A 24,622-nucleotide genomic window follows, 5' to 3' on the forward strand; every position below is an offset into this window, starting at 1 on the left:
ATGTTTGTTAGTTTGTGAACTATAAAGGTTTTTGGTTGTTCTTGTTTTGTAACTTGATTGATTAGTTCAAGAACCATAAGATCAATCTGGTGAGATCAAATATATGTATGTATCATTTTTCTTTATACTACAATAAGGAAAACTTTTTGTAGACTTACAAGTTGTTTATTGTTATAACCATTCTATTGCGAGTAACGTACTTTATCACCATAAATCTACAACTATGTAAAAAATTTACTTGTGCCTAAAGTAACTTAGAACATTATGAGTATTAAGTAAGCAGGAGTGGGTTTAACCATTTATCTTAAAACAATCAATGGCATAAGTCTATGCATCGTTTCCAAGTCCAACAGTTATCATTAGCTTCAAACAAGTTATATACAGTACATAACTCATGCATCTGCTACAAAAGATTGATGTCAAGGGAGCATCAGGGTATAATACAATTCCCTACAATCTATATTAGGTTAAGATTACCTTAAAATCTTCATTTAGATTTGATCAACTATTCTTGCATATTCTAAAGGTACTTCTCTTATGTTGTAGTACTATTCAATAATTACTCATCAAATCAGATTTGATAGAACTTCAATCATGATTGCTTAGACGTTTATCTTTCCTGATTTGAAGATATCACAAGAACTCGTATAAATCTTGATCTTAAATTGATTTCTTGTGAGATAGCTAGATTAACTATCTTTATAAGTTTTGAAGAGAATAAACCCTAGCCTTGAGATTTTGATTCTTTTAAATTCATGGAATCGATTTATACATCCCGGATCTTGAATCAGAAAGAAAATTACCAGGCGTCCTATTGGAGGCTGGGTACCTTTCATCTCCACGACGGACTGTTGACCAACTCCTATGGTTGTAAAAGACATCACCAGGGGAATAAAGTGGGTATAGGTTCTTGCAAGAATCAATAGGTATAGGTACACAACTGCACCAGAGTAGCTTGGAGGTTTATTCTGCCTCAACTACATTTCAGACCGAAGTGTTATAATAATCTAGCGTTTGTAGGGCTTAATATAGTATGTATTCAAACTGGATTAGGGCCTACAGTTTTTTTTTTGTTTTTCAGTTTTTCTCGTTAACAAAATTTCCTTGTCTTTCTTTACTTTTATTATACAGTGTTTGTTATACTTAAAAAAGTACAAGTAATTCGATATATATTAATCCTTGTTGATTATAATCTTTACGTCATGAATTGTTCTAAGTCTTTCATAAATATTTTTAAGGATTCCTCGTTGATCATAATTTTGTAAAAATATTATTTAAGGTTTTTCTTTGTTGTATAAATCTTAAATAAATATTTCTAAAGGACTTTCTGATTGATCACAATCTTGTTTGTTAACGAGGATAATTTCTTGTGTGGTGTAATCTTTGATTAAATTTCATGCAAAGAATATTGGTGTACTTGGTACCCCCGTTCCAGAACCTATGTACTCTGATTTAGTAAAAGCGTATATTTGGACTTATCGAGTTGTATTTTTTTCCCTTTCTCGGGATTTTGTGCTAATGATTTTTTCTCTTGTTAAGGTTTTAACGAGAAAACATATTCGAACTCTTGTTGTCGAATTTCCGGTTGATGGGTTGAAGGTTGCAACTTGAAGAGTAAGAGAAGTCACAATCCAATGGATATCAACAGATGCAACTTGAAGACCAGGAATAAGAGACCAATGATCTTGGAGTTGGGTTTCCTATCGATGCTTAGGAACCTCTTTTACATTACATTCTCCCCATTATAAAATAGTCGCAGCAAACTCATCTTGTATAACTTTTACGTTGTACAAGCTCGGGTTTTTCCCCTTTGAGTTTTCCTGGAAGGCTTTTAATGAGGCAATTGACTTAGACAAAATGATCAATAAAGAGTGAATATTACATCGCACAACGCCCAAAAAAGGTTAGAGGACGCCCATGTGAGAGGCCCGTTAATATGTATATAAGGTTTACCTCATAACCTGTAAACGGAGGGTAAAACCTATGTTATACTACATTAATATCTAATGAATAAGAGTTCTTATTCTCTTTTTTTATCTCGTATTCTTACATAACATTCTACTATTTCTACTTCAAATTAACATGTATGTTATAGACCTTACAGAAAAAAATAACCTCAGTTTAATCGTCCATGCATAAGTTATTTGAGTCGTAAATAGCAATTCGTGAGCGAAAAAATGCGGATCGGTAAAAATGTGTGCATTAATCGTCTAGGTGAAAATTAAATTCAATCAAATATACATTCAGTTATGCGCGATTCGGTTCAAATGCGGGGATTCATAAATTCCTGTTTAATGTGTTTTTGTTAGAGTACTGCTCGGTCGAACTCAAGTTCCGCTATCTCAAGCTTGTTTTGAATTTTAGATGAAAAAAACTATATGTTGATCTATTGTATACTGTCAAGTCTCGGACTACGTATTGAAGTTGGCAGTTGAGTATCAGACATCACTGAATAACCCTCGAAGACTGAAGATCTATGAAGACATTTGGAGAACTTCATCAACAAGGTATGTGAAAACTAAACCATTTTATTTACTCGCAAGCTTTATCATTCTATTTATATGAGACTATATCGTATGACTTTTAATATATTTATTGCAAAGAAGAAACTTCGAATCAAGCTTGTCTTGTTAAACTTCTCGAAATATGATTCAAGCAATGGATGTTCATTGGTCATAAGAAATCTTAGTTCGATATAATTTATTGTTCAAGAACTAATGTTTGTGGATCATTTGAAAATTTCCCAAGCGGTTGATATTTATATCTATGGCATTTGGGTTCAAACATCAAAGAGAGTTTTCAGGACAACTATAATTTGGATTCAGGTGAGGTTGGAAAACCATCTCGCAAGCCATAGATATATGAGTTTCTGGAATACATGATGGTTGGAGAACCAGTTTGCAAACCTTAAAGTTCAGAATGATACGGTTCAATAACCCAGTTCACGAACTGTAGTGATATAAAATAGGTAATAATGGCAAACGGTTGGAGAACCCAGTTCACCGGCCGTTGACATATGAGTTCAGGAGTCACATAGCAACTCACGAACCGTAGTGCCATGGATTCATGAACAGCCTAACGGTTCACAAACCGTTTCACCGACGGCCCCAGTAAATATTAGCATATGCTCAAAAAATTACTTTTTAATATGTTTAGCATTGCTATGACTCTTATACATACCTCTAAGACATCATTAATCACTAAAATACCTGGTTCATGTGCATCATGATTAAAAGTCTTAAGTGTTTATATAAACACGATATTTCTATTAGTTTGAAAGGCATATATATTTTCCAAGAACTATCATTATACACGGTTCACGTACCCGTGCCACTGTGTATATTCTTCTATGTGATTTCAAGAGAAAATTCTCACATGCTTACTCGAAATCTTAAATATTAGAGTTTCATCTAAACATGGAAAATGTTTGCTTGAATCTCAAGTTATCTTAGCTTGAATTGTAAGTAACCCTAAGTTTTGAACATATATATAAATAAATAAGTTCATTCAATTTGGAAATTCAATCCCTAACACATGGTGTCCTAATTGATTGCTAGATTCGTCCTTTATTGACCTAGATAGGTTTTTTCAAAGAAAGATAATTAGGAAAAAGACTGAAAGACTTCACTTGGGGATGCTTAAATCCAGGTACGACTATATTTCTTTTCTTTTATCGTGGTTTTCGTAATGTCTTTTAGGCAAGATAGATGGAAACCACAAAGTTCTCTCCGTCTCAAATTTTGTGACTCCTCAAGATAGATATCTGAAAACCATTCTCAATTAATTATTTCACGGTTGTTCTTGAGAGGTGGTCTAGGATCCAGGATTCTCAGTTATCTGAGTGTAAGATTTCCGGATTTGTGAGGTTTGCTAACTTATCTATTGCAAACATATTTCAAGCCTTGATCTTTGATCTACAAGGAAATCAAATAGGCTTATGTATCATAGGAATATTGATACCAAAAGTCTTCATTTCGGTTGAAGAAACTTTTAAGCTGTAAAGGACGTCAGTTAAGGTAATTAATTTCATAGATCCTTACGAGGTTGAAGAGATGTAAGGAGCACGACTGTAACTGAATTTCTTGGAGGGTAAATTCAGTCTCAACTATATTCCAGACCGAAGTATGATAGTAGGATAGTGTCTGTAGTGGATTAATGTAGTTTGGTGTTCAAATCTAAACGAGATCCCTGGGTTTTTCCTAAAGTTGTGGTTTCCTTGTTAACAAAACTTCTGGTGTCTTGTGTTTTTCCTTTTCCGCATTATATTTTTTATCTTTATAATATGATTTAGACAAGTAGATAGTACGTATTTAATTCTAGTAGATACGTCCATATAATTAAGATCAATTACGAGACTCGTTTATTTATAGAATTCATATCTTGAAAGATAGATAACACGTTTCATACTTGGCATAATTCGAATCCAAATATATCGAATACGACTAGATTGATCTTATTGGATGTTGATTTTTGAGATCATCGAAGTACTCTTCTTAACTTTCAGATTCACGGACTCCATTGTCTAGACTTTTTGATTGAGAAGATATAGAGATATAAACTCTATATACATATAGTCAATGATCATTAAGTTGGTCTATTTGCAATTGTATTATCTTTTGTCTATACAGGTTGCGGAACGAAAAAAAATGGTAGCGTACTTGGTACCCTTTCCTTTTTAATTTTACATATACTAATTCAGCACTCAGAATTCAACATATGATACATTTTCTAAATCATAATCATAAATACGTACCTAACATGATTTATCATAGATTTTTTGTGCTATTACCAAGTATTATGAGTTTTCTTTGTGAAATATAAGAGAAAACAACACCAAGGTATAAAAATTGCTTCAAAAAAACACTAACGCTAAAATAAAGGAAATACAAATGCAATTTATGCTTTTCTTGTGGGAGATTTAGCAAAAGATAGAATTAAATAAGAAAAAGAAGAGGAATTTACGGTGACAGTTTATTAAATAGTAGTATGAACAAAATATCCTCCATAACTTCTCATCCTCTAGCTAGTTTATGTATAACTGTTAGTTCTAGGTTAAGATTTATTTGATTTTAATTAGCTCTGTTTTCATTATTTTTAGTTTTAGAAATAATTTTCTCTAGTTTTGAGTGTTTTGATTTTGTTTAATTTCTGTATTTCCATATAGCTAGGTCTTATTTTCTGTTCTTTGTAATTTCATCAAAGAGTTGTAGGTTTTTCTTGTTATCAGGAAGAAAATCTCCTTATACTGTGTTTAAATGATAATGATTGACAAATGTCAAAGTTCGTAGCAACATCAGCAACCACGTCAGCAAAAGCATCATCATCATCCCCATTTACAACTACTTTATCGTTTGCAAAAATTATGGTTATCAAGTTTCAAATCACTAAGACATTTTTAGATTCCTACTCAGACGCAGGTGCATACTTATTCCAACCTCTTTCGAACGATACAGGTCGAGCTAGCTACCATATGTTACTCTATTTTAGTTTTGGTGTGTTACATTAGTTGCTTTATTAAAAATCTTGATAGATGGATCATTTGCTGATCCTAACACTTTTGCCTAATGCAGTGGTGTCAAATTGTTTGGTGTTTCCTTCAATATGCCAAACATTACCATTTAACTGTCATGTAAAAAACCTTAAAAAGTGGAAGGATCAATTGCTGATCCTAAGATCTCTGTCTTGTGCAGTCATGTTAGATCTTTGGGTTTGATTATCACAGACCAAACATGGCTATTTTACCCTTTATCTGGATGTTTATACTGTTCAGTTGGTTGTAACGATGGAATACTCAGACTGTGGAGAGATCCAAATGTTAATGGTGTTAGATTAAACTCTGTTGAAATCTTTGAAAAAGCGGGGGTCTAACAACCACACCCAATATTTCGTTTAGGCAATATGTATGGACTAAATCCAATATAATTCCAAGAGAATCAACTAGACAGTCAGACTCAATCAAGGAAAATATATCCAAGAGTTATATCTCGATTTCTCAAATCAATCTGCAATCAAACAGATAGGAATCTGTGAGCCAGATCAATATGAGAAATAACTTGGATGGTAACAAAGACCAATATCCAAGCGTCAATCAATTTCAATCAACAACTAAAGGTTGGATTGAACTACGCGCAATATGTGACATTTCAATTATATAGAAAATATAATGCGGAAAAGAAATAAAACAAACATCACAAGTTTTGTTAACGAGGAAACCGCAAATGCAGAAAAACCCCGGAACCTAGTCCAGATTTGAACACCAAACTGTATTAAGATGTTATATAATCTAGCGTACTATAAGTTAACTTCGGACTGGAATATAGTTGAGCCCTAACCAATCTCACACTGATTAAGGTACAGTCGCGTTCCTTACGTCTCTGAATCCCAGCAGGAATCTATGCACTTGATTCCCTTAGCTGATCTCACCTACAACTAAGAGTTGTTACTAACCAAAGTCGAAGACTTGATAAACAAATCTGTTTCACATAGAAAAATCTATTAAAATAGATAAATCTGTCTCCCACAGAAATACCTACGAAGTTTTTGTTCCGTCTTTTGATAAATCAAGGTGAACAAGAACCAATTGATAATCCGGTCTTATATTCCCGAAGAACAACCTAGAAATATCAATCACCTCACAATAACTTAACTATGTGGAAGTAGAACAAGTTATTGTGGAATCACAAAGAATGAGACGAAGAGCTTTGTGATTACTTTTTATATCTTACCTATCGGAGATAAATCTCGAGCAAATCTTACAGAAGATAGTAATCAATACGATAGAACAAAGTAAGATCAGAACACGCAGCTACAGAGAAAATAGTTGGGTCTGGCTTCAGAATCCCAATGAAGTCTTTAATTGGTTAACCTATAATGGTTTTAGGAAAAACCTAGGTTAAAGGAGAATCGACTCTAATCGCAACTAGTATCACACATGAGGTGTGGGGATTAAGTTTCCCAGTTGCTAAAGTTCTCCCTTATGTAGTCTTCAAATCAGGGTTTGCAATCAATTTTACCTTGGTAAAAAAACATTCAATAACCACAGCTAGATGAAACCTGATTTAAGATTCAAGCTAATATCTTTCCGCCGTTAGATGGTCTTTAGCTTGTTACACACAAACGAAATATACTTTCATTTAGATATGGATAACCGTACCTAAACGTGTATATTTAGTTGGCTCAATAACAGTTAACCGAAGTTAGCCATATGAACATTTTTCTCTTAACCTTGTTCATTTTAACACTTCTAGATCAATAGATAAACAAATGAATCTAATTGTGTTACTCATACAGTTGTTCAATTTTTTATATTCTCATAGAAGTATACAAGATACAATTGAAGAAAAATCATATTGATTCAAAAGAATCAGTTCATGAACATTTTAGCCACAGTTTGCAAAGATGGCATTCCTTAATTTATAAATATATTTTTTCATGAGTATGAAATCAGTTCATGAACATTTTAAGAAATTGAACCACTTAAGTTTGGAAACGAGTACGCGAACTTAAGTTCTGGAAATTCATCACAAGCCGATAGTTTGCAAACGGGTATGCAAACTGTAGCTCCGGACCGAATTCAGTTAAAACCGTTTGCGAACGAGTAAGCAAACTTGGTTCCTGGACTTCAAAAGTTAAATCAGTTTGCGAACGTGTATTCAAACTTAAGTACCTTGACTTAAACAGTTGAATATGTTTGCGAACGGTATGCAAACTTTCGGTCCTGAATTCCGTCAACAAAGTTCGTACACTAAGTACACAAACCGTAATGTAATCAGACATGATTTTTAGCTCTTAACTCCCATTTCAATCATTGAAACATTTTTAGAAGACGACAAACTGTCTCACACAAACTATTAGCTTATAAGCAATTTTCAAGTGATCGAATGATCAATACGAAACATTCCTAGCCTACATCAAATGACTGTCTCGTACAAATCATGTAAGATATTACCAGGTTATTCTAACATGATCATCTTTTGACTTTCGTCAAGAATAATGATGAACGTGGTTACAACAAAAAGCTTACCAACACATATTTTGAGAAAGATAAAAGCGAGTTAAACTCAGCTCGAAATATCAAATGTGTATAATATAAAGACTATATAGCTATACGACTTTTGTCTCAATAGGAGATAGAATAGAATAGACTTCTGAGTGGTAGATGAGTTCAAGTCTCCACATACCTTTTGTTGATGAAGTTCCACAAGCTCCCCTTAGTAGTTCTTCATCTTCAATCAATGAACACCGTGAAGTCTAAAGCTTAACTACACATTCTATCCTAATCCGAGACATAGCTATAAGTAGACTAGAAATCAAAACCTATAATTTTGACAAACAAGCTTGAGATAGCAACGCTTGCGAGTTCGACCAAAAAGCGTTCTAATAATCTTAAAAATCAATCTTGTAAAAGCATGTCCCAGTTGTAATGCTTGAGGTTCGCTTCTTTTCTTATATAGAAAAAAAGTGTGGTCCCAAGAGTTAAAACAATAAGTCAAACATTCCCGGTAAAAAAATGGTGGGTCCAGTGTGAATTTATGCGGCACTTTAGAAAAAGTCGGACAAAACACGTTAAATGCGCGTTTCTAGTCCGGAATTGAAACTAGACATCATATCTATACGGGCGAATCTGCTACTTTTGATAAATTATTCGCGAACTTGCCGACCAGGATTTGAGTTTTATTGAGAAGAGATACCAAAGAATGCTAACTAGGGTTTGAGTTTTATTGAGAAGAAACACCCCAGAAATTAGAATCTTTTAGGGAAAAAAGTTTGTCACAACTACTTGTAAATTAGCCACATCCTCAACTACCTTAAACTGGTAATCGGGCATAAGCACTATGATTAAAGAGATTGTGAGGCCCATCAAGGGCCTGCTTACACCTAAAGCATGTACGTTCCTACGTGAAGTTTGAGGTACAAGAACACTAATTATCACACAAGACCTTTACTTAGAAATTAAAATGAAAGCACAAGTTGGTGTTAAACTTGAAATGTAAGTATGAAATTAGGATAACTTCAAGACCACCAACAGTCCACCATCACCTCTATTCATGGATTCATTCTTTGAGACAAAAGGAAGACACCAAAATCTTCTCCAAGAGACTTTCAATTATGAAAGTAACTACTTAAGTAGAAGTGTATATCTGTCTGTACTTTTCTTGCGTTGATAGAATGCAACTTGTGCATGTTGTACATGTCGCTTGTTGTGTGATGATGCAATTATGTGGCAATTGGATAATACGAGGGTGGGCCGGGGCTTTGTTTTTCTTAAATATCAGGCATTTTAGACACTACTAGTCTGCTACACCCATATTTATGCATATGCGGGTGTCACTATGGTGCAGTGGTAAAATTACTGGATAATGGTACTAATAGCCTGAGTTTAAAATTGGCCAACATTAACTCATTTATTGATAGAAAATAAAAAAAGATTATGTTAATGCACATTTTCTCACATACACCTTTCAAATTATCCTCTTATATATTATGTGCCTTCCTACGCTAAGTTTTCTTTTTAGAACCCCTTATTATCTTCAATCCTTGTTTCTGCATTGTCGTTTTTACACTATAACGAATCATGTATGTCATTATGTTATATTTGGGATTAACATGCGGAGCTATACACAAGTTGTGGGTGGCCATGGCCACCCCAATATTTTGGAATTTTTATATGATAATAGGTAAATTTGGTCACACATTTCCTAAGTTGTGGCTAGTGGCCCTTCCATCATTCAAATCCTATCTTCGCCGCTGTTTGTGATGTCATGTGTCCTCATGGGCATGCCTACGATCATATTATGTCAATCTTAATGAAGAAGATTATTTTCATTTCAAAAATCCTCACATTTCCACGGCTATTCTTTAAGCTTTCTTGATTTTGATTACATGGTAGACCTTTTTGAGTCTTGCAGGGCCTAGGTTAGGTGCGGATGGGATTTGTTTTTGGTAGATCGTTGTTTGTTGCCTTAAAGTGGTTTATAGCAAGGTTCGAAAAACGGGTCACGGCCCAGGTCACAGGTACTAGGCGTGACCGTTATAACGTGTTTTGACGGGTGTGAGCACGTTTTGGGTCAAAAACGCGTTATATAGGAATAAAACGCGTTTTTTTGACGTTTTTTTAAAATAACGGGTGTGATAACGGTTAAATAAGAAAAATAAATAATTTGTGATCTGAATTTCCTATGTAACGGTAATTACAGCTGTGAAAACGGTTACAACGGGTCTAAATAACGTTGTTACTACGTTTTTTCATTTTTTTTGGTTTAATTTATTTATTTGATTTTTTATTTATTTGTTTATGGGTTTTTAACATACAAATTTATGGATATCTAGTAAAATTCACAACCCTAAGTCTATGACTTATAACAATGCATTGTAGTTATCGTCTACCGACAATATTTATACACGCATACTATCACTATCCACTTGATATGTTCAAGTTGTCACTCGAATAGTTCAATGCATTCCCCAATATTTCAATAATGCATATTCGGATTCAAAAGCAGTCAAAACTTTGTTGTCAACTAATATTCCTAGGCTCTTAGCTACTTGCTACAAGACTAACCAACAAGGAATGCAACAGGAAGAGAGTCAGAGACTAGCTAGAGAAAAAGAGAGTGAGAGAGGGAAGTCTGGGAGTCGATTTATCTTTTTCTTTTGCATTTGGAGGTGTGTAAAGTATATGATACATGTGGTCTGTAATTTAGAGTTCAGACTCAAAAGTTAAAGAAATAAAACAAAAAAAAAGTAAAAAGAGTAGTTGGTTTCATGATCAAAGACATAGCTAGCCTGTGCTTATATACGCATGCAACGAGATTCAAAATGTTTCAAGAATATTTCGATTTGCTAGCTATTATGTCTTCTTGCCCAAAGGAATGCTTTAAAAGGACAAGAAGAGAATTGAAATGAAATCAATACCTCTGGTTCTCTGGTTCTATGCTTCTTGCTCAAAGGAATGCTTTACATTTTGAATTTCTCAAATACAAGTTTAAGAGGTAATATTCATAATTAAATAGTCCATCAACTTGAATCAGTTGGCACGTAAAAAATCATTGTTTCTTTATAAAAAATGTCATGATGAATTGATGTATGGTATGTTTGTATTCCTGTTCTCAATCATGAAAAAATGAGAGGCTACACGATCCTTAATTTCAACTTTTAATATTCAAGTTGAGTAAATGACTAATGCAACTTGTGATTTCTAATTATAATGCTACTCTAACCATTTTTATATTGATGAAATATGTCCACTTAACTTGTATTTATATATGTCACTTATTGCTATGTGAATTTCCTACTTACATAATATAATGGAAGGATCAACATCTGCAAAACGAGATGTTTTTCATGCATATTGTACTGTAATGAGTGATGGTAAAAAGCTGAAGTGTATTTTTTGTGAAAAAGAAGTGTCTGCGGGAATTTCGCGTTTCAAAATGCATTTGGCACAACAAAGAGGTACAATTACTCCCTGCATGCATGTGCCACCTGAGATTAAAAATTTAGCAAAAGTATGGGTGCAAGACAGAAACAAAGCAAAACGGCAACGAGTACCAGAAACTGAATATGAAGATACAGAAATTCAAGATATGTATGAAAATGAACCGTGGAACCCTGTGCATGATATAGATGAAGAAGAACAAGCGCCGGTAACACAAAAGAAAATGGGCGGGTTATCGAAGTTGAAGAACCTTTTTGGACGAAAAAAGTAAGAATACTAATGTCGGAGAAGGTACATCACAGCGTCCACAGGCCTCTATGGACATACCTAGTTCTTCAATGCGTACACCACACCAAGCACCTAGGATGTCTGTAGATATGGGAGGACAATATAATACTAATAGGGATTCTCAACCTAGCATGGCGAATTTTGGGAGAAGTAAAACATGCCGGGAAAAAGTTGATTCTTCTGTTGGACGTTTTTTATATGCTAATGATATTCCCTTCAATGTGGCCAACTCAACTCAGTACCACGAGGCATTCAATGCAGTTGCAAATTTCGGAAAATCATACAGAGCTCCGTCTTCCTATAAGTTGTCGAACCCATTATTAAGGCAGGAAAAACAAAGGATTCAGAAGGATGTGGTGTCGGTCCAACGAAATTATTGGAGAGAGTATGGGTGTACACTCATGTCAGATGGTTGGAAAAACAAAAATAACCATACGATTGTAAACTTCTTAGTTTACAGTGGCCATGGGACAGCATTTTTGAAAAGCGTTGACATCGAGCATAATCGGTTGACAGCAGAGTATTTGATGAGTTTGTTCAGACCGGTTATAGAAGATATTGGTCCGACAAATATTGTTCAAATAGTAACTGATCAAGGATCCCAATTCAAAGCCGCAGGTAACTATTACAACTTAATTTAATTACAGTTGTTTATTTTTATTATTATTAATTCATTTCTCATTTTGTTTTAATAGGTATGAGATTGGCCATAGAGTATGGTACATTTTTTTGGGTACCTTGTGCAGCTCATGTGTTGGATTTAATGTTGGAAGATACTGAAAAGTTCCCCTTTGTTAAAGGTGTGATTTCAGAAGCTAGAAAAATCAGTAAATTTATTTATAATCATGGTTGGGTTCTTGCTAGATTCAGACAACATTCTGGGGGACGCAATCTATTGCGCCCTGGCTTAACAAGGTTTGCGACAAATTTTATCGCAATCAAAAGTATCATTGATCAACGTAATGCAATCGAGAGTCTTTTTGTAGACCAAGAATTTGTGAACTCGCCAGAAGGAAAAACTCGTACGGCTAAAGATGTGAAAAACATTATTTTGAATGAGATGTTTTGGCACACATGCCAAAATGCATGCATGATGGTTGGTCCTTTATTGAAAATGATCCGTTTCTTGGATTCAGATAAACCTACCATGGGTTATTTGTTTCATGCACTTGCTACATGTGTGGAAACTATAGAAAGGGGTTTGGGTAAAACTCGAAATAATTCTATTGTAGGTGTGATTAACCGACGATGGAAAGATCAGTTGAGTTCTCCTCTTCATGCTGCAGCGCATTTTCTGAATCCATATTATATCTACAACCCAGCAGCCAATCTCATCAACAATGAAATTTCTCAGCCCCAAATTTGTCTCAGTGAAGTTATATCAAAAATGATTAGTAGCCCTCAAGAACAAGCGACATGCATGCTAGAGGTGTGAATTTTTATTAACAATTAATTTCGTAATTATATGAATTTCTATTCACAGTTTTTGATATTTTTAGGCGGGAAGAATGCAAATGATGCAAGGCCAATTTGCATCACCATCAGCAAGATTGGCTGCTCTGCAAGGTGATCCTGTAAGCTGGTGGTTGTCATACGGTGCTCAGTTTCCATCACTCCAGAGGATCGCGGTAAAGATACTAAGCCAGACAAACACATCGTCTGGATCCGAGAGGAATTGGAGTGTGTTTGAAAGAATTCACACCAAACTACGCAACCGTTTAGTTTCGTCAAGAATAAACGATTTGGTATATGTTCAGTACCAATTTAGATTGGAGCAGCAAGAGTTCAAGGTAAAGCAAAGCGACATAACATCGATGTCCACGATGTTCATAGCCTGCTGACAGATGAAATATGCTTGATTGGATAGCAGGGGATGATGAAACACCAGTTTTACCTCAGGAAGAACATTGGTTAAATGAATTGGAAGAGGAAGCATCTAATAATCCAGAGCCTCTCCCTCCACCATACGAATGGCATGGTCCATAAGTTGAAATCTCATATCAAAGGTTGCCAGTGAGTAACTTTGTTTATGACTTTGGTAACCTAACATTTGGAGACAATACACAAGGTCATGAAAATGAAAATCCCATATACAATTCTCATTACACTGAAGATCGTCCAGAAGAAGATACCCGAGGAATTAATGAAGAGTATAATTCCAATATTAATATCAATAATGAAGTAGATAATCGTAATGATAATGAGGAAGAAGACTATGGTTATGAAGATGACGATACTGTTAACTACGACAGCCAAATGCATTACGCGAACCAATATGAGGCGGAGGAAGAGGAGGAGGAATCAACTGAGAATCGTCGAGAAAACAGAAAATACTTGAATAAGTCAAAAAAAAAATGCCGGTACAAGTTGGTTTGTCTAAGTTTAAAATTTCAAGCACTACTGTCACTAGGTTACTTATTGTAAGTTTATAAAATTTGAAGTGTTTAATGATTATTTATGAAATTTTAGTTGTAAGTTTGAAATTAAAAATTGTATAAAAATTTCTCCAATTCAATTTTTTTTTCCTTAAAAACGGGTTTAACCGGTATGAAAACGGAAAATACGGTGTAAAAAACGTGTGTTAAAATGTTATTTAGAAGAAAAAAACTGAAATATTAATTTTAGAAAAACGGTAATCACAGGTGTGAAAACGGTTATAACGGATCTAAATAACGCCATTTTTTCCTATTTATCGGTATTATTTAGGTAAGCGTGTTGGTGAGCCTCACGAGAACGGTATATGGCGCGTGAGCGTTATAACGGACGTTTTTTCGGAAAAAACGGCCGTTTTTCAAACCTTGGTTTATAGTTACTTAAATTACATCAGCAATAATTTCATTTGCATGCACGTGACATATCACGTGAGGTATGCACGTGAGGATACTTGGGTTTGAAAGATAACGTGACTTAGTCATCTAGCACGTGCAATCACGTTAAGTAAGTTAGTCCTTAAAAATCTAGAGGGAGCCCATTGATAAACTTAATCAAAATCCCAAAACAAGTGCTTGCTTCATTTAAAAATTAGTTGTCTCTCAATTATTGATTCCTGGATCCTTTAGCATCCAACTTAATTTTGAAAATGCGACCAACATTTAAGCTCACATGAGTACTCTAAAGGTTTATTGACGTCGAAATTTAGATATCAAGATACAACCAAATTCAAAATGCACATAATTTGTGTAAAAAGAATTTCTAGACGAGCCAGGATACCCAAACCACGTACAACACCTGGCTAATATTTGTGACACATTAAGACAGTAGACCTCCCTATTCATATCACAAAATTGGTTAAAAAGACCAAAATCAACAATTTCTGGGTGAAACGGACATGTAAAATTTGATACTGTTTAAACGGACGAAAATGTAAAAATAGCCAGGATGTAAACAGTTTCATCCTATCAATTTTTAAATATTTTTTCTTATTTTTAATTTATATCAGGATGCATCCAGTTTCATTCTCTCTCTTTTTTAAATTAAAGCCAGGATGAATCCATTTTCATTCTTCCTATTTTTTTTGTGTCCATTTCACCCATATTAATTTTTACTCGTCCATTTGAGCCACGTTTTAAATTTTTTTGGACGAATAACCCATTTTCTGTTCCTGATAGCCAAGGAGGCAAGGACAGATCAAGAGTTCATTTGAATATTTTCTGACCTGGACTAAGGTCAATAGATAAAACCGTAAATCATTCACTTGAATTCTTTTTACATTGGCGAACCAATTACGGAGCCAGTCTAGTGCAAAGGTATCTACTTGCTCCTCCGCCTAGCCGGTTCTAAAGCTTATGTTGGGCCAAATGAAGACGTGAAGCTATTTACAAGCCTGATTTTACTTTGAGTCATAAAGCAATATCTTGCACCCAAACCTTGAAAGTTTAGCTCCCTTCTCTGCCAAAGTTATAACTCTCTCGTAGGTTCGTCTCTGCTGACAGCCATTCTCACTATTAATTCTTTAACACAACCAAATTTGATATCGGAAAATGGGTTATTTTTCCAAAAAGTTAGGCTTGGATGAAAGATATTGCTTTATGACTCAAAGTAAAATCAGGCTTGTAAATAGCTTCATGTCTTCATTTGGCCCAACATAATTTAGAGCCGGCTAGGCGGAGGAGCAAGTAGATATCCTTGTACTAGGCGCTCCACCACTGGTTCGCCAATGTAAAAAAAGTTCAAGTGAATGATTTACGGTTATCTATTGACCTTAGCCCAGGTCAGAAAATATTCAAATGAACTCTTGATCTGTCCTTGCCTCCTTGGCTATCAGGAAGAACAAACTCTCGGCCTTCTTTTGCTTGTGACGTGAGTGAGTATCTAACCATTCCACCATTTTTCTGATAGTTATTTTATCAAAATAGAGCTTGTGCTCTTATTTTAGTTTGCAAGTAAAATTGGTTGTTTAGTTTTTAAGGTATGTCAAGACGTCTTTGATCCTTTTTGATTAACCCTGGAACTTTTTGACTTAATTTTTTCTTTGTGCTTTTGTTTTGGTAAGGATCGCTTGATCCTTTTTTGGTTGTTTTCGTTCGCGCATGACTTGTATGCTTCTTAATATAATTTCTTTTGATGGATTAAAAAAAAAAAGAGAATGTGGTGCGGACAAATGCAATGATAATTACTTCTGGTAATTTTATTATTGTATTAGAGTGACGTTTCCCATATCAATGAAACTTGTTAGTTAATTTAGTTTTCTTTTCTCTCTTTAATTGCAATAACAATTATCATTGCAAATTTTTTCTACCCAAATTGCCAACAAGACAAATACATGGAGTAGACTCTAACTCTCTCATATATATATATATATTCTTTTGGTTGATATTTTCTTGAAATCAAAGAGCAGGAAAACACGTGTATACGGGGAAGCACCAAAGAAAAGGGTGGGATGCATGAACACAAATTCACACTCCCTCCTTCGAGTCCCTCCTATCTATATCCCATCTACTCTAGTTTTTCATTTTTTCTATATCCTAAATTACACATATACCCTTCCACGTGGCAAGACAACCGCTGGTTTTGGCTTTAACACGAGTGAAGCACTCTCACATGGTTTGCTGACAACACTCTCGGTCACGTGCTATTTGGGTCCCACTCCCACACCCGTCTAATAAAATAACATAAAGAAAATTGTCATAACAAAACCCTCCACGCCAAGCAACGACCTGGTGCCCCCTTCTCTTTTCTTTTCAGCCTTTTTTTCTTTCTTTCTTCTTCTTTTCCTTTAATTTCAAGCATAATATTTCACTTAACCTTATCCATCTTCCATCTAGGGGAAGACACAAATATTTGCGGTCTTGAGCTCTACCTTCTATTCCCCAACTCGACCCATGACTATGAGTTCGAGTCAGCGGTCACATTGTGGACAAATGCCATCAGGGGTGGACCTAGAATCTGATCTAGCCTTGACTTACCCGGGCTAAAGCTCAGATTAGTCGTAGTCAACCACTGAACGCCATATATTTGGGATATCTATTCTTGCCCTGCATTTAGTGCACATCTGTTTCTTGATATATTTATTAGGTCCGTGTCTGTAGCAAGTTTCCTGAACTATTCTCAAACTGAATTGTTTTCTTGAATTATACTCATATCCCACAATTTGTGTGTAGTAGTACATTTTGGTGCCCATCAACGATCCTCAATAAGTCATATGTGTGTAATTGTTGGATTATTCGTAAACTAAAGCGTATACAATGATGCAGGACAGTAATAAAATTTAAGCAATTTAACATTATTTACATGATTTTATTTTTCCAGTGTTTTTTCTCGATTTTTCAGTCAAGATAATCAGACAAATATTGAAAGGTGATGTGAATTATTTTCCATCACGAGAAATGGATCAAAGTAATCAACATTGTTTGCAATTCATACAAAAGGGGAATGCTGGGAAGAAAGGTTCCACATAAAGAACATGAGATCTATTGAGAGCCATTTTGAAATTTTTTTAAACGGTATATTTATAATTTGCTAATATTTTTCAATCGTTAAATTTTTTAGTATTAACGAACTACGAACTCAGATCATCGATATCATTAGCCAATAACTTTGCCATGACATCCGTACATCTAGAACTTTTATTCAAAAATGTCATAAAATCCCAAGAAAGCAAATTGTACGTGGAGATGGTCAAGTGGACCTAATTACATAAGAGCTCTACTTCGGCGGATTGAGAAGACAAAGAGTGAGACCCTGGTCTGGTTCACGGTCCACTAAAAGACTAGGGTCAGTTTCTAGCAAATTTGATCCGTCAGGACTAACCCTAATTACATTGACATGTTTATTTCTGACTAACTAACATGTAATGAAAATGATCATGACCGTAAGATACAAATTAACTGAGCCATTGAGCTGTAATCGTCGTGCTTAAACGTGGGTTAGGCACTAAAATAAACAAAAGGGCAAAATCGGAATTAAGGAAAGTGCGATTTTTTGTAAATTAAAAAGATAAAACAAAAAAAATAAAACGCAACTCCCGAGGAAAAATAAAGCAGAGGAATCCGGCTGTAAACTTGGACGCTAATGCACGAGTCACAGCGACAAACCTGCTAGATCGGTTCCTTAGGGTTGAATTAATCACTTAATTTCTCTTCTTTCCAGCATTTTTATTTTCCTGCAATCCAACGAAAGTACGATTATGTCCCTCTTCATGTCAACTCTCTTTAGAGCACTGGGAGGAAACATATCCGTACAGGGCAGGGAGTTAGAGACTGTAAAGCCCAATAATTAGTATGCTATTAACAACAATTGCCCTTGTACGTAACGTTGTATGTTCAGAGATTATGCTTCTTGGTTTTTGTAATTACAAGTAGTAAAATTACTATAATAAACATCTCTCAAAATCTTTATAGGGGTTCGAGCATTTGATCATGTTCTCACCGCTCATATCAGATGACCCTTGGGAACATCACTAGGACGGCCGGCCTTTATATTTGAAGGATAATGCCGAGTCACCCGGCAGAGCCTAAAAGAATGTGACTTGCCAGAGGTAGATTTAGCATTGTGGTACACTACTTTTGTTAGATGAACTGTCAAAAAGTACGACGACAACAGATGAAGCTATTGGATGAAGCAATTAGCTTGTTCATGAACAAAGTGTACCACGTACATGGACCCTGACCGGTGATGCATTGAATACTAAACGCATAGAGGGCCGAAGGTCCGTACCAAGGTTGTCCATACTTAAGCTTAATGCTGGTAAGTTTTTGTTTATCAATAGAGATAAAATGATTGCAATGTCGCACACAATATTTTTTCGCTAGTCATGTAATTGGCTCAATGGCTCAACTCATTATCTACGAAGAATTTAAATTGCAAATGGTTTGAAACGCCCGAACACCAAAAAGCAGAATCGTTATTGAATTGAATATTTTTTTCCTGTTATTGAATTGAATATTTTTTTCCTTTATAGTAAGAAAATCTATATGTTTTTCAAAAATTAATTACGGATTCTACATATTTATTAACCAAATCAAGAATTTAAATACCGTCTAACAATATCCAGCAATATGTATGCATTATCAGTGGAATACTAGATACACCAGTTAATATTGAAACTAATGCAACACTAAGCATTGAATCTTCAATTAAATCTGGTGTATCACTATGATTTAGTTCCATTTAGGTGAGCAATTACTTAAAAAAGCCACAAATTCAAAGTAAAGGGCAATAAAGTCATTCAAACTACAATGGCAATAATTAATGAATTTCCAAAAATAAAAAGGGTAATAAAGTAATTAAAGTAAACAGTTTTAAACAACTTTATTATTATCATCATTTTCTCTCTACACAGTGAATTGAATACAAATTTTCATGGCAGAATAAAAGATTCTTTTAATTACTTTAATTATATTTCCATTTTTTAACTCATGAAATTCATCCATTTTAGCTGTCCACCTATCATCTTCAAGAACACATTAAACCCTACTCTTATAATGTGTTGTGCTCTCCTCATTCTCTCTTGTTTCTCGTGAACACTTCTTCTTCCTCCTTCTTCACCCCTTTCTCACTTTTTTTCCCTTAATCTCTTTGAAAATGGAAACACCAGAATATTTTCATGGTGGATACTATAGAAACACTCATCATAATCACAACACACCAGAGATTACAAGACATGATTCTTCTTCATTTAAACTTGCTGGTGGTTGTGCTCATGAGCATTTTGTTATTGATGATCTTCTTGATTTCTCTAACGCAGAAGTAGAAGGAGGAGGAAATACTTTCGATATTAATAATACTGCTGGGAATTCTACTGATTCTAATTCTGCTGTTACTGCTGTTGATAGCTGTAATTCATCCTTTTCTGGTTATAATGATAATCATTTACGCAATTTCCCTGAACATCCTCAGTTCTCTAATGATCTTTGCGTCCCTCCGGTACGATGTTCTATTAATTCTGATTTTATTTTCAGGGTTCAATTCTGATATTTTCTTAAAAATGTTGGTGATGAATTGTATGCTGATATTTTGGGTTTTGGTTTTTGATATTACAGTATGATGAATTGGTGGAACTGGAATGGCTATCGAACATAGGGGAAGAAACCTTCTCAACAGAAGATCTTGCAAAACTTCAATTGATATCAGGAATGCAAGCAAGAACCAACTCAGAATCAGAAACTCATCATCGTGGAGAATACCAAGCTGAAAACAATCGAAACAACCAGACGTTTCGTCCGGAAATGCAAGTTCCTGGAAAAGCTCGTAGTAAGCGAAACCGAGCAGTGCCATCAAACTGGTCATCTCGTTTGCTAGTATTATCACCAACAACATCTTCATCGGAATCCGATATTAACCTATCCAATAATTCCTCAGGAAAATCAACACCAAAATCTTCTTCGAAGAAAAAAGATGTTATTTCTTCGTCCGCTTCGAATTATCATGAGGACCGTCATCAACAACTTACTCATCAACATCACCAGAATATGATGGCTGCAAACAATAGCGATGGTCGAAAATGCCTTCATTGTCAAACCGACAAAACCCCGCAATGGCGTACCGGACCAATGGGTCCGAAAACATTGTGTAATGCTTGTGGGGTTCGATACAAGTCGGGTCGGTTAGTTCCTGAATATCGCCCCGCTGCTAGTCCTACTTTTGTTCTAACTCAACATTCCAATTCTCATAGGAAGGTTCTTGAACTTCGGCGACAAAAGGAAATGCAACGTTCGGTTCATCCTCACCATCACCACCACCACCACCAGAATCAGTATTTGCATCCTTCAAACAACATGTACCATGATGATTCAAGTTGTGATGATTACTTAATTCATCACCATGTCGGGCCGGATTACCGACAGCTTATCTGATGATGGCGCATTGACGGAATTCGATGGCATTCCCCCGGGAGTTAAACGATGAACATTAGGTGAAATTTGATGAACTCTAATTAGTAAAATGAAATCCTTTTAGAGAGAGAATCTCGTGGAACTTTTCATTTCATCTAATTTTTTTTCTTAATTGTATGAGTTTAATTCTTTTTCTTCTATTTTTTTAATTTCCATCTTTTAAGAACTGGTAGGATTTTGAGGATCCCATGAAATGGAGGGAATTAGGAAGATTAATTGTAGTTGTAATGTGTACTTTACTTTCTCTATTTTTTGCCAATTAAATTAGGCAATTACTGCAAGTAAATTTTTTGCAGTGTTTAGGAAAAATTTAATGTTGTTATTATCCTTTTTTGCCTTGTTATTTTGTAGCAAATAGTTTCTAAAATTGATTTATTTTTGTTCGTGATTAAATTATTAAATTTGTTCATGCTAGTGTAAAAATGAGTGATACCCATGTAGTGAGAAAACATGCACGGTTTAATGTCCATAACTAAATTTGATTCTATAATAGGATTAATTATATAATTTAAATATTAAGTTGATATTTTCTAAGGTCAAATCTTGATTATTTTGTATAAGGGGCCATCATGATTTGATACTACACTTCCTAAATCTTTTGATCATATCAGATTTTTCCATTTGTATGATTGTATGGTCCACCATGTTAAGCTAAATCAAAACATTGACGTAGATTTCTTTTAGTACTCATTATTTTTATAATTAATTTGATAGAAATCAAATAGTCCTAACATTGTAGCTATCAACTAAATTATTTGAGTAGGCTAATTAATTAGAAAGATCTAAGTTGAATGTCATTATTTAAAAATGAGAACTGTATCTTTTTGGTTGTTAATGTAGATGGAAAAAAATAAAAGAGATTTTTAGGGAAAATGAACTTTGATTCAAGAATTATTTATTTATAATTTATTTTTCTAGGGGGACCTTGATTTTGCATTAATAGGCTACAGGGAGATTGAGAGGGCCAGAAAATAAATAGTAATAAAAATAAATACTTTAACTTGTGCATAATCGAGTAATCCCGCAAAAAAAAGAGAATAAAAATCAGAATAATTTACATGAACGGTGAATTTAGCAAAACAAAAAAAAAACTCTAATTTGTTCAAATTCTTTTTCTCAGTCTAGTAGCTTACACTGATTTCATTATCTTACGTGCTAAGGGTCACTTTTGTATAAATCAAAAATTGAAATGCCACGAGAATACCTTAAAAATATGTGCAAAATCAACTAAAATGATATATTTATGTTTTTCGAATTTCATCTCCCGAACAAATTACCTTAGTGTAGAAAAGCAAAGTAAGAATTTTTCTTCATGCAAGTACAACAATTTAACAGTATAACTTGTTATATGAGGCATACTTTATATACGTACCATGAACATTAACTTATAGTGGTAAGAATTTCCGGTTATTATTCATTGTATTCCGTTATTATCAACAAAAATATTTATCGAAAAATGGATTTTGTACTTTGATGTATTTTTATGCACGGAATTTCTAGTAAAAATAAATATTGAATTCCAAGAAGAAGAAAAAAATGAAAAAGAAAAGGATAGAGTAGTAGTGATAAAGCGGTTCGGTCGGGTATTAATTAATTATGGGTTGGGTTTATTATAATCTTACTACAAACATAACGTAACCCTGAAGAAGAGGAGTATGTATTCCTTGCAACATTTAAGTACTGTTTGGATATTTGTGTTTTGAAAATATTTATTAAAAAATTACTCCGAGGATTATGAAATAAATGGTGAAAAATTGAATTAAGTAAATATTCGTCTTGTCCGCGCGATCCTAGACGTTGCTAATCCATAGGGAACCCGTAGGGACAAATTTAAATTAGTAAAGAATTTATGATCATATTTTAGGGTTTTAAATTCGTAGTATTTTGAGAGAATAATGTACTATATGTTATGCTTCACTTCAAAGTTTGATGAAATTCATGTAGTGCTAGATAGTGTTCGTTTTTGCATTTTGGTTTCTCTAAGAAGTTGACTTGTCTAATTTTCATTGGAGGGATTTTACTCACTGCCATTTAGTTTGTTAGGGGACACCAATGGGGGAGTGTTAAAACTTAACTCTTTTGAGATGAAGTAGTATGTAGAAGAAAGCTTTTGCCGTATGGGGGACTATTTGAATGAACATAATGGTAGGCTACATGAAAACATGTGAAGATGTATTAGTGTCTAAACTTTTTCAAATGAGAATTTTTCTGGCAATTAAGGGATTCGAACACCTACCTCTATGATAAGAGGGAACATGAAAATCATCGGACCACTCGATGGTTCAGCCTATTTTATCACCGAATTACAAGTTCAACCTTAATGTTAATCATATCATCATACCATTTCACTTAGAAAGTTGTATATGTACCAAATGTCCCTCTTTTTCATGCCTCTGTCAATTTTCTATGGCAATTCTTATGTACCAATGTCTATATACACAGTGCAAGTTATCCACATTGATTCCAAAGACAAGAAAAACAAACTTTCAAAAGGATTAATTAACTAACACAAACGGTACTTACATGAAGTGATATATTCAGCATTAGCTTTTTACTAGGTAACGTGGTGACATTTTAGTGGCTCATAGGTAAATGTACAAGGATTGGGTGAAGAAGACTAGGTTCACAGCCAAAATGGGAACAACAAGTGACAGAATATTAATGGGTTTGACTCAAAATAATGGGGCATCACTCCTTCACTGTGGGATCATCACTTTTTATTAATATTTTTTTTTCTGTAAATTTGTTGATATGATCACATATAGAGGTTTGAGGAGAAGGAACGCTACGTTTTCCTTTGCTCTATATTTTTTCTTTCTTTTTCCCTCTCTTAGCTTTAAAAGAAGGAACAAAACGTTACATTACTCACATGGGTAACCATGTGAGCTCCTTAATATCATAATGCTTAATTTACCCCACTTAAGTTAAGGATGTTCTTCCACTGATTTTGTTCCTAACTACCGGCCTTGCATTCATTTTTATCACAACTTACAATCCCCATGTACCTGCATCAATTGTGTAATAAAAACTGTATATGGAGAAAAAAATTAACTTCTAAAGTTCTAATGCAATGTACTTGCATTTTACACCGCTCCGAAAGCAGCTGTTTTACGCGGGATTTACCTTGGCAGACCGACTAGCGTAAGGCTATGGGTTCAAAGTTCAGTTGGTAGAATAGTGTTTCTAGCTAGCAATCTCTGAAAACTATGGTTATTCTATAGAAGAATGTGTTGTGAAATTTGAGGACATATTTTGCACTTAACATGATCCTGCTAGCTAGCTAATTAGTAGAACTTGAATTGTATATTAAGTTTTATGGCAGGAAGGACAGTGTTAAATACTAATAAATCACTGTGTTTTGCATATAATTAGTTACCCTCTACTAATACCTTAAACTAATCTTAAAAAAAAAAGTACACCCACCACCAAGTTGATGATCAATCAATGGTAATGTGTAAAGGAAAAGCAGTACAAGAGTTGCAGAGAAAGACAGTGCATGGTATACTGGCCACTCCGCCCTCAATGGTGATATCATCATCAGTATATTACAGTTATAATTAATCAA

The 24,622-nt window shown here is 34.4% G+C and overlaps 1 protein-coding gene across 1 annotated transcript; it reads left to right on the top strand.

Moving 5' to 3' along the window:
- The first annotated feature begins 19,611 nt into the window (after window positions 1-19,611).
- Window positions 19,612-21,400, top strand: LOC113341387 (GATA transcription factor 12-like). Its single transcript, XM_026586286.1, has 2 exons — window positions 19,612-20,089; window positions 20,206-21,400. Exons 1-2 carry the CDS (start codon window positions 19,748-19,750, stop codon window positions 21,016-21,018), a joined length of 1,155 nt encoding a protein of 384 aa, XP_026442071.1. The 5' UTR covers window positions 19,612-19,747; the 3' UTR covers window positions 21,019-21,400.
- The last annotated feature ends 3,222 nt before the right edge of the window (window positions 21,401-24,622 follow it).

This window comes from Papaver somniferum, unplaced genomic scaffold, assembly GCF_003573695.1.
Source record: "Papaver somniferum cultivar HN1 unplaced genomic scaffold, ASM357369v1 unplaced-scaffold_29, whole genome shotgun sequence".
NCBI lineage: Eukaryota > Viridiplantae > Streptophyta > Magnoliopsida > Ranunculales > Papaveraceae > Papaver > Papaver somniferum.

Excerpts from the sequence above, each read along its gene's own strand:
- LOC113341387 (XM_026586286.1), top strand. The coding sequence starts at position 19,748 with ATGGAAACACCAGAATATTTTCATGGTGGATACTATAGAAACACTCAT. Across the intron at positions 20,090-20,205 it reads ATGATCTTTGCGTCCCTCCG|TATGATGAATTGGTGGAACT; the intron begins GTACGATGTTCT and ends TTGATATTACAG.